Source organism: Phascolarctos cinereus, unplaced genomic scaffold (genome assembly GCF_003287225.1).
Source record: "Phascolarctos cinereus isolate Bilbo 61053 unplaced genomic scaffold, phaCin_HiC Scaffold_4;HRSCAF=312, whole genome shotgun sequence".
Lineage (NCBI taxonomy): Eukaryota > Metazoa > Chordata > Mammalia > Diprotodontia > Phascolarctidae > Phascolarctos > Phascolarctos cinereus.
This window is the reverse complement of record NW_027555847.1, coordinates 226722653-226734682: the sequence shown is the minus strand read 5'-3', so window position 1 is coordinate 226734682 and position 12030 is coordinate 226722653. Positions and strand designations below refer to the sequence as shown.

The window sequence follows — 12030 nt, the reverse complement described above, 5'->3', positions numbered from 1 at the left end:
TATCTTAACAGAGTTTATTAGCAAATTTCAAGGGGAAAATATTCTCCAGATTAACACCGTTTTTTCCATAAACCAATTCTAGACACTGTTCCATGTGAGCCTCAGGATATCATAAAGAATACAAAAGTAGGTCAGAATGTACAACTTCACAAATTTGTTCTCATTTATTATTTCTAAAATACTACTCACCAGTCATTTTCAGACTCAAAGTAGCACACGGAAATCAGTCGAGCTCCACTACCTACAGCAAATTTATTCTCCAAGGGAGACCATTTCACAAAGGTGGCTGCACGATTAATCCTCAGGATCACCAGGGTTGGTTTCCAGATGCCATCTTTCTGACTCCAGACATAGGCATTACGGTCTGCACCACAAGTTACAATTCTATCGCTCTTGGGAGCCCAGTCAATACCTGCAATTGAAACCCCGTATCAATGTCTTAAAAAAGTTGACTGTGTCAAACTAAGTATAAAGTGCCTGGTATCATGTCTTAGACACAGTGGGCACTCAAAAAAGTTTGTTGAATTAAGTATCTCTACCTATATGTATGGTTTTTTTTTTCCCCTAATGGAAAAAAAGCAAAAAACTTATAAGAGACTACTTACATCAATAAATGTGAATAGCATGAATTTTCCCATTTTAAAAAATTGCAAAATGGCTCCAGGAAAGAAAGTCAACAATATACTGTCTATAAGAAGCATGTCATGTCAAGGGCATTTTTATGTAGGAACTTCCTTTGTCAAGTAGACTGCAACCCAGTCTAAAACTTAATAGTCTTAAAGAGCTTCCAGAAGCTCAGAGAGGTTAAATGACCTGTCCAGCGTTCCACAGCTGGTAAGAAGTAGGATTTGACCTCAGGTTTTCCTGAGTCCAAATGCAGCACTCTACCCATTGGGCTATGTTGCCTCTCAGAAGTCACATCTAAGCTTAAAAAGCTAGTTACATTAAAACTAAAAGGTCTGTCTAAAATGTACCATGAAATCCAAGTTCCAAAAGCAGCAGCAATGGTATCTGGTAATGCAAATTTCAAATTAGGAAAAAAAAATTTTTTTTAAAGACAAACAATGGTATGACATAATGGTGAAGGGAAAAAAAGAACAAAAATATATAACAAATTTCAATTTATATGCATAAAAAATTCACTCACAAAAGATTAATAGCAACGTAAAAATGAAAAAAAATAGCAACTGGGGATTCCATCATTCCATTATTGGAATGTGATAAACCAAACAAAAACCTAAATGATAAACAAATCACACATCCCTGGCTGGTTCAGTGAAAAGAGCACTCGCTGGCTTTAGAATCCAAACACCTGGGTTCAAATCCCATCTTTAATATTTACTAAAGTGTGATCTTGGGCTATTATCCTCTTTAGACCTCAGTTTATCTACAAAATGAGAGAACTGGACTTCACAGTCTCTAAACTCTAAATCTATGATCCTATGATGAAAACTAAGTGGGAAAAGCAGGAAATACATACTTCTTTTAAGTTATGTGTATGTTTCAGATGAAAGAATAAAATACAGTCTTAGAGGCCCATAATCAATTTCCAGTTATCACTTTATATTTTTACAACTTAATCACACTTTCCATAAGAGGATGACTGTTATGGGACAGACTTTCCAATTAGGAAAGGTGTAAACAAACTCTCACTCCAGCCACAGACAGCCCGGATGAGGATTTAAAAAAAAAAAATCCTACCCCTGATTTTCCAACTATCTAGCTTTGTGCCTTTGGACAAGTCAATTAACCTCTTCTAAGTCCCCCTTCAAGGACCTTGCATTCTATTATCATCTTAGAGGTAAGAGAGTTTGCAACAGTGGTGCTAGTGAACAGGGCTGGTCAACTCTGAATGTTCTTTTGTATTATTTTTTTTTACTGGCTATAAGCATCCCCGTTTCTCATCCTTTAAAAAGAAAGGGGGAGAAAAGTGGAGGAAAGCCTGCCTATTTCAGAGAGTTGTGATGAGACGCAATACTAATAGCTTGGAAAGTTTTGTAAATGCTAAGTTATTCTCATTATACCTCATATTACCCACCAGTGCCTAGCATAGTAACTGGTATGTTATAAGAATTCAACAAATATCTGAGTGAGACTAACAGAAAACTGGATGAAATGGAAGAACTGATCCTCCTCCTCTCAAATAATCCAATCACTACAACCACAACTGAATACTTTTTATTAAAAAGCCTAGATATGAAAATAAAGTCTAGATATGCATAGTACAAGGACTACCTGCTAGTACCCCACCATTCCCCCTACTCCAGCAGATTCCTGCTCTCCAGGAATTTATATATTAAGAAAAATGCTACAAATGCTTTTCTCCCTAGAAATCTCTCTCCCTGGCTTTTAATTATTCTAAGGCCAACCGTCTAGCCCTACCTCTACTGTGATAACCAACCTTGACAGCCAACTTTGCAACTGTCAAACTACACAGTCATGTTCAAAACTGTACAGCAGCATTACCTGTCTAAACATCTGCTTGGAAGAGACGAAGAAAGGATATACTCAGCAGCAGGCAAGTTGTCATTTCTTCCTAATATAGCCTTGCATTTTTCCCGTTTTTTTCATTACTTTTAGGTAAGTTTCGTGTTGTTTTTTTTTAAAGATGAAACATTAATGCAAAAAATTTAACATAGAAAAAAAATCATGACATCTCTTTAGATAAGTCTGCTGTGGCATCTTCCTTTCTCTATATTAATAGACATTCTTTTAGTTTAGAAAGAGCCACAACAGAAGTATTTCATCTGTTTAGTCAGTATCTGAGAAAATGACTGATCCTTGGTCTCTTGCCATAGTTATATTTAGAGTCTTCCAATAACATTTTCTTCAGAACTGAAAAAAATGCTGCCTGAGAATTCTAACAGAAAACCGGCCAAAGCACAAAGGACCCCAAAATAGACTGGAAGTAGAAAGGGGGCGGGAGGGAAGGATATGTCTGGGTAGTTCACATTTTTTGGCTATTTCTTTTGTCTTTCATCTTTGGCCTATTTTTGCTTAAAAAGACATTTCTAATGTTAAAAATCCACTGTAAAATGTTGTCAGTGTTCCTAATTCCACTTTCTATAAGAAGCTTTTCCAGATCCCCTTCAATGCTATGATTTTCCTTTGTTGATTATCTCCAGTTTATCCTGTACATACCTTGCTTGTACATAGCTGTTTGCATGTCGTCTCCCCCATTAGACTATGAGCACTCTGACAGCAGGGAATGGTTTTATTTTTTGTTTTGGCTTTTCTTTGTATCACTAGCACTTACCACAGTGCCTGGCACATAGTAGGTGCTTAATAAATGCTTGTTTACTTGATTGACTTCCCAGGTCACCAGTGAAGCTAGCCAGGAAAGTTAGCCATGAGTCCAATGACTAAAGGACTGAAAATGAAATAGGCCAGACCTACCTAAGAGAAGTCAGGCAGAAGGAAAGCAAAATTAGTAAAAAATCAAAATGATGACCTTTGGTTCTATAGCCAGTGCTATAATTATTTAGTCTCTTAATGTTTTCTACCATGGGATGAATTACTGCCATGACCCTGATAAGTAAAGGAAAAGTCAATAATGTTGTTTTCAGGATGGCAAATCTGCATGCTCAGAAAAGAGCTTCAGAAACTACACAAAGGGTTGTTAAAGAAAGTTTTTTCTTTGATTGCTAGAGAAAGGTATCTTTTTTTCCTTTAATCTGGAAGGCCATTTATTTAAGGACCAATGATAACGCAATGGAAACTTACCAATGTTGTCAGGAAATAAAAGGTAAAATTTCAAATGATCAGAACAAAGGCAATCAGCAACAGTCTTTACTGCTCATTTGAATTAAAATGCTGTGAGGATGGGGATGGACTGAGAGATCACAAGACTCTGTAGGAAACACCACGCCCTACACAGAGTAAATTCCATATGGTTAAGGCTAAATCACAACAAACAAAAGTAGATAAACTCTGAAGCAGGGTAAAAAAAGGACCCAGCCATACAAGGTTCAAGAATATTTTGAATAGTTCTTTCAAATGGATATCAAAAGCTGAGCCCAGAGCAAAATAACCACACACACACATCTTAGAAAAAGATTTGAATTCTGCTCTTCTAACTGGTTTTAGTAAAATTTGAAACTATATTCAACAATGCATAGTAAAGATCTATGTGTGGGTTCATGTCTATAATCCTAGCTACCAGGTAGGCTGAGGCTGGAGCATCTCTTGAGCTCATGAATTCTTCACTGAAGTGGGTTACACTGATCAGGTGTTTGTATTAAGTTAAGTACTAAAGTGGTGAGTGCCTGTGAGTAGGGGGCTACCAAGCTTCCTAAGGGGTAAACAAGCCCAAGTCAGAAATGGAATAGGTAAAAGCTCCTTCAACAATCAGCAGTATGAATGGGTCTAGGAGTAGTAAGTAGTTCCTGTACTTCCAGCTAGAGATTCAGTCTTTAAAAAAATAAACAAAACCACCTTCTCATTTGACAGCTTCTGTTAATACCTGAAGAGAACAATGTGACAGCACATGTGCCATCAGGATTTTACCTTCTAGCTATCTGCTTTAAAATATCTCCAGAATAGCATCTAAAAGCAGGGACCACTCATATTTGCTATAGTAAAAACCCCTAGAAAATTACAATGCCTTCAAATGATTAAAAACAAAATTCTAAAAACAAAGGGCTATTTGCTCCCTATGTGACCATGGACGAGTCACCTTACTTGTGTAAGTTTAGGTCTGTCATCGGTAAATTTGTAGGGAGCGGCCATGATGCACTGAAGAAAGTCTTAATTGTAGAGCTATGAGGCCAGAGTTTAAATCCAGCCTCTACCACTATTATCTGTATGACCTTGAGAAAATCACTTAACTTCTTCCGGCCTTAGCTTCCTTAACTGTAAAATGAGGAGACTGGATTAGATAACTTTGAAGCTCACATTTAGCTTTGAAACTGTGATCTAGGGTCTTAGGTCTTTCTCTTTTAGCTTTAAATCTATGATCTTATGGCTTATCACATAGAGCAATCATGAAAATTAATGTATGCTTACTCCCACAAACTTGTGCCCCACAACTTACCCAAGTCATTAAGCACCATTCTGTAACTAGGCAGCAGGGCAGGGACAGGAGCATACCTTCACAGGGTCTTCTATTCCTGTTGCCTAATAAAGAACTAAAGATCTACTCTAGAAAGGGATATTTAATTCTTTCAATTCCTATGTTCCCTTAGGCCCAAACCCATAGTTATAAAACTTAACAGAACTTTAATTTTTAAGAAGAAATAAAGAGGAGCCTTTTATAAAACACTATGTTCCTCCAACACTTACGAATGGTTTTGGCCACACTTTCACGTATCAGTTTTTCCTCCTTGAGTTTTTTCATGTGTGTCTTGTCTAACTAATCACTAAGCTCTCAAAAGATAAAATCTTCTACTTCTTTAATATTCCCCATGGCACCAACATTGGTAGGTATCTAAGAGGGGTTCAGTAATGCTTGACAAATTAAAATCAGTAGCACAATATTTCCTCACTTATCAAGACAATCTTTAAGTGGCACAGAAGTCTAAACATTAAATGTGGCAATATGGCACATTCACCTTACACTCGGACCTTTTCTTGAAACAAAGGAACTATCGTACTAAGCTCACCATAGGATTCTATTACCTGTAATATGTCCATTGTGTTCCTTCAGTTCATGGGCTTTCACCCATTGATTCCCATTCTTCTTGTAAATGTGGACTTCATGATTATTAGGGCTAAGGGCAATCTCTGGTAGAAAGAATTTAATATATTGTTAACATACACAGAATAACAGTATTTTGGTTAACAACTGATCAAATAACATGATGTAAGTAAATTACTTTGCAAACTTTAAATTGCTATATAAATGAGCTATTTTTTAAAAAGTAGAGGTGAATTTTATTTTTTCCTTATCAAAGATGAAACACGAGAAATTCTGTTTATAAGGGCTTTTAAAATTTTTTTTTAAGGAAGTGGATTGAAGAAAAGAATACAGGTATCTTTCTTTCTTTCTTTTTTTTTTTTGGTGAGGCAATTGGGGTTAAGTGACTTGCCCAGTCACACAGCTAGTGAGTGCTAACGTGTCTGAGGCCATATCTGAACTCAGGTTCTCCTGAATCCAGGGCTGGTGCTCTATCCACTTCACCACCTAGCTGCCACTACAATTTCAATTAATATAATTTGGTTCTACTAAGTAAGATATGGTAAAACCCATATGGATCTTAAACTTAAGTTTTAATAACAAGATGGAAAACCCCTGAACTAGAACAAAATCTATTAAAAATACATATTAAAGTACTATTATATATACATTAAAATACTACTAATTTACATTGGTTTTCTTTTTAAAGTTAAACTCGTTGGATGAACTTTCATTTGGCTAAAGGTACTTCTCAATATGATTCTTAATATTAGTTTTAGGATTTCAGTATAGAGTTTAAGACTTTTGTATGTTTAAGCTATAGCGATAATTATAAATAAGGATATAATAAGGAAAATAAATAACTATAAACAAGGACATAAATAAGGAAAATAAGGATAAAAGAAGAGACAACATTAAGTCTCTGTGAATCAATCAGAAAATAAAGGAGGTCCTAAATATCAAATCCTAGCATGCTCTCTAAAGGGTCTATACTGAAATAACTGAAAAAAGTACTCACTTCTAGATAGGTTTTGGGCTAAACAGAAGGGAAGAACAAGGGGTTTAATCAGGAGAAATAAAGATAACCCAGCTTGTTATCAATTGTGTGTAAAATAAGAGGCAATATGGTACTGAGATAGGGCCTAAAAAATAAACTAAATGTCTTAACAGCCTCCAGATTGCTATTTAGAAGCTCTGGGCTCAGAAGAACAGCTAGTACTTCAGGCAATAAAAGACTCTCCCATATACATCCGAAGTCAAAAGGGCAGAGGGGTAGAGCATAAAGAGCAATAGATTTAGGGAAAAGAGACCTAGCTTTCTGTCCTTACTTAGATCACAGAATCTTAAGAGTTGGAAAGGACCTTAGAGATCATCTAAGCCAATTCCTTCATTTTATAAATAAGGAAACTGAGGTGCAGAGTGACTTGTCCAAAGTTATACATTAAGTTTCTGAAAATTTACAAAAAAGGATTGGATTATATGATCTCTAAGGCACCTCTTGTTCTAAAGTTCTATAACTTTTATGTGTCTTGTAGTAGTAACCTGTCACAGAGAGCCCCACCAATTTCTAATAAATTCTACACTGTAGATGGAGAAGGTACCAAAGCAAACAAAAAAGAATACCATACTTACGAGTACGGTCTCTGTTCCAAGCATGGCAGGTGATTGGCTCTAGTAAAAATTGATGTAAGGACATTATTCTTAGTGTTTTCAAAAGGGAAAAAGCTGGAATAAATAATAAGAGAAAGCACTTTAAAAGTTACAAAGTAGTGCTTTACCATGGCCAGATCCTATTCATTAAATTCACTTCAGTTCAAAAATTAATGTCTCTATAGTTCGAAAACAGCGCTCCTTATTCATTTCAGGATGACTATTAATGTTCTGTTACATTGTGTTACACAGATCATTCCAGAACTGGGTAACATTTACAGAAAGAAATGAGTCATTTTTATTAAGGAATTAAAAATCAATAAAAACACACCACAAATTAATATATAAATAAACAATAGTCAAACTGCCAGATGGCTTAAAATGCTTGGGAATGATGCAAGAGTAACAAAAATCATGGAAGCCTAAGATGCTCAAATGCATTCTAAATGAATATATGTGATATTTATGCACCACTTTAAAAAATCTATTTATACTTACTTTGTGAAATATTACATGGTATATTAAGAAACAATCTTTGGGCAATTAAACTTATATAAAACAAAATGACATACCCAGATAATAAGACAGAAGTTAATGGATGAGATAAGTAAATAACAATTAGATTGAACTGTCCCTTATATAAAGACAATGACTAATAGACGTATACACAGGAGTCAAAATAATAGCACTGTAATACTTTCAGGCATGGTCAATGTGTTGTTTTGCTTGGCTATACTTTTCCTTTAACAAGATAGGGTTCTGGTGGAGTAGAGGTAGAGAAACAATGGAAACGATGAGGGGGAAAAAGAAGCATGAATAAAATCTTTTTTTTTCTCATTCTTTTTTTTTAAAATTTTTTAATTTAAATTTTTTAAATTTTTTCCACATGCTTTTGAATTGAAAATTTTTCTCCCTTTTCCTCCCCCCCACCCTCCCCAAGACGGCACACAATCTGATATAGGCTTTACATTTACATAACCATTAAACATATTTTCACATTAGTGAAGTTGTAAGTAAAAATTAAAACCAATAGGAGGAACCATCAGAAAGAGGAAACAAAACTCAACAGAAGGTAAAAATAAGTGATAGCGATTAGACTTTCATAGCTCTTTCTTTGAATGTGAACAGCATTATCCATGCCGAGGCCTCTGGAAATGTCTTAGATCCTCATAATGCTGAGAAAGGTTCAGTTTAACAATCGGAGTCATTGTATAACGTGGCTGTTATTGTGTACAAAGTCCTCTTGGTTCTGCTCACTTCACTCAGCATCAGACCATATAAGTCTTTCCAGGTTTTTCTGAAGTCAGCCTGTTCATCATTTCTTACAGCACAATAGTATTCCATTACATTCATATACCACAACTTGCTCAGCCATTCCCCAATTGATGGGCATCCTCTTGATTTCCAATTCTTTGCCACCACAAAAAGAGCTGCTATGAATATTTTTGTACATATGGATCCTTTTCCCATTTGTTTGATCTCTTTGGGATATAGCCCTAGAAGTGCTATTGCTGAATCAAAGGGTATGCACATTTTTGTAGCCCTTCGGGCATAGTTCCAAATTGTTCTCCAAAATGGTTGGATCATTTCACAACTCCACCAACAATGTATTAGCCTTCCAATTTTCCCACATCCTCTTCAACATTTATCATTTTCCTGTTTTGTCATGTTTGAATAAAATCTTTTAAAAAGTAGTTTACTGGGATTTTGAGCTAGATGACTTGGGTTCAAATCCTATTTCTGCCACATGCTAATCTGTGAAGGTGGGCAAGTCATTTTCCTTTTAAGAGCCTTGGTTTCGAATAATACTTGTACTATCCATTTCAAAAGATTAAGAAAGAATGTAATAGAATATAAGCTCCCTTTGGGCAAGGACTATTTTTGTTTTCCTACTCTTTGTTTGTAGCAGAGTTCCTGGCACAATGTGTATATAATACATATCTTAATAAACGCTTGTTGAATTGAAGATTCAGTGAAAGAATGTTTAAAGTGCTTTGTAAACCTTAAAAGTTATATCAAAATGGATTCAGTTAAATATTTATATATTTCCTCTGCATATCTCAAGAGCCTGAAAAGGAAATAAAGATTACTATCAACTTCGTATATAATGGGTATCATATCTTTTGCCTTCTCAATAGGGAGATGGAGAGAATTTGAAATTTAAAATAATTTTTAAAAAAACTTTAAAAAAATATCTCTCAGGTACAATAATCTGGATCCCTGCAAAGCCTAATCAAGCAAATCGACACTAAAATCTAAAGAATCAAATTAATTTAATTTACACATTTAAAAAAAACTTGCCTTATTTTCATCATTCTGCATTGATGAGAAAGTGAACTTGTGAAAGTTTCTCTGATATTGTCAGGAATTGCCAGAAGTGGATTTTCCTTTGTATGTCTACAGACAACATTCTCTTTATGGAAGCCATTTATGAGTTCTGTATGTGAAAATTCTGCCACTGATAAGTTGGGTGGCATGCTGGACCAGGAGTCAAGAACATGAGTTCTGATCCTGTCTTAGAGGCTTATTACCAGATGTATGAACTTAGACAAGTCACTTAACTGCTCTGTGCTTCAGTTTCTTCATCTGTAAACTGAGAAACTGGACCTGATGACTTCTAAAGTCCCTTCCACTCTAAATCTAGGAGCCTACTCAGATTTCTGGGTGACATCTTTTAGGGCTCCTAATCTGTTCTCAAGACCTCCTATTCTAGAATACCACTGCCTTAAAATATGATTAAAACTCATAAACAGTTATTCCATTTATAAGATGGATGCTTGGCTAGACAATCTCTAATGTTCTGTAAAATTCTAACACACTTGTCAGTTTAGCATACTGAATGGGGAGTCCCAGCATTTGAATCTCAGCTGTGCTATTTACTAGTGGACCTCTGGTAACGCCTTTAGAGACTCAGTTTCATTATCTGTAAAATGAGGAGACTGGATGTAGTTTTCTTAAAATCTGGCTCTAAATGCTTACCATTCTAAGACTCAACCAGTACATGAGGTAGGGGATCTTTGTGTTAAAAACCAATCTCAAGCCAAGTGTTCCATCCCTAGAGCATTCTGTCAGTACCTTATTTTCCTCACTATTCCCTACACGCTGGATTCTACTTTTCTGAGCACTGAGTGCTTCCTACGCCACTCCTCGCCCACTCCTAACAGAAGTCAGGAGCTACCTGAATTTTTTCCTTTAGTTTCCGCAGCACCTAGCATTGTTTCTTGGACCTCAAATTATGGTCACCCTTGCCTGAAATTTAAAAGCTTAGTTTTCTCAATTATAAGCAGGTGCTTATAAATGTTTGGTGAAATGAACTGAAAACATAATCCATAGCAAATGATATCATTTCAGATGGTCACACTCATTGCAATCCTAAAACCTCATACACCCAAGTAGGATAACGTTAAACTAGGATGGAGACTGAAAAGCAAAATTTTGATGCAAAGAGGAAATGAATGGAAGGGCCAAGAGAAAATAAAGGTAAAGTGAAAGTTATTAGGCTTTGCTGGACCTGAGATTACATTGGTATAGTGGAACTCCTAGATGACAAAACTCACTAAACCAATGCAGGGCAGCACCATCTCTGCAACTTACAGACTTAGACAACTGCCTAGAATAGTAAAAGGTTAAGTGACTTGTACAGGATCACACAGTCAGGATGTGTCAGACATATGGTGGCTGTCTCCAACCACCCTTTAACCAAGGTGACTTTAATAGTAAGATTAACTGTCAAAGCTGAAATCAAACTTGGTTTAAGGTGAGTAATACTTCTGATACTTGTAAATATATTCACATGGCAATAAGAAATAAGCACATTCAGCCAATAAATAAAATTAATATCAAGCATCTAAAAATAAGCTATGAAATAAATGTCAAAATTCTACATTTTGCTCTGGGAATGAAGATAGTTAGGAAATTTACATTTTGTTTTACATACCTTACTAGGCAAACTGCAATAATATAAGAGAAAAAATGTATAATCAATAGTAAAAGGTCTGATGTTTTAAAAATTCATTGCACTGACTCATGTGTTTCAAAAAACATTTTCACATGTTCATGGCACAGTCCTATCTTTCCTTTAACATCAGAGCTACTTCATTTGTTCAAATTTAATCAAATAGCATATATGTTATGTCATTATGTTCCTTAATTAACAGGGATTTAGTTTACCACTGTTCCTTAGTGGAGAGCAAAAATTTGTTTTATTTGTTAACTGAAATTCAATTCAACAAACATTTATTGAACGCCTACTAGGCACAAGGAATGTTCTAGGAGCCTGGGATACAAAGACAAAAACAAAATATTCCCTGCACCCAAGGAGCTTATGTTCTATGGGAGTTAATAATAGCTGGCATATAAAGATTATAAACAAGAATGAAACTTAATATTTTAAAATGCATGCCAGGGGGCAGAGCCAAGATGGTGGATTAAAACAGGAACTCGCTTGAGCTCTTCCCCAAACCCCTCCAAATACCTATAAAAAAAAGACTCTAACCAAATTCTAAAGCAGCAGAACCCACAAAAAGACAGAGTGAAACAAATTTCCTGTCCAAGACATTGGGATGGTTGATGGGAAAGGTCTGTTGTGCTGGACTGAGAGAGGATCGCAATCTAGCACAAGCCATGCTGGCACAGACCAGTCTCCAGGGGGTCCTGATCAGGCCTCAGGGGGCTGAATCACTGGCAGCTGTGGTAGTTTCCAGACTTCTCAACCCACAAATGCCAAAGACAATTTAGAAGGTTAGTAGGAAAGGTCTGTCAGACTT

General features: G+C 35.8%; 1 protein-coding gene across 1 annotated transcript in view; it reads right to left on the bottom strand.

Annotated features, from left to right (window-relative positions):
* The window catches only part of ARPC1A (actin related protein 2/3 complex subunit 1A), a 33368-nt gene that overhangs the window by 16063 nt on the left and 5275 nt on the right, over positions 1-12030 (bottom strand). Inside the window, 3 exon segments of the mRNA XM_021008556.2 lie at positions 190-412; positions 5617-5721; positions 7247-7339. Coding sequence (XP_020864215.1) covers positions 190-412; positions 5617-5721; positions 7247-7310 — 392 coding nt within the window. The 5' untranslated portion in view covers positions 7311-7339.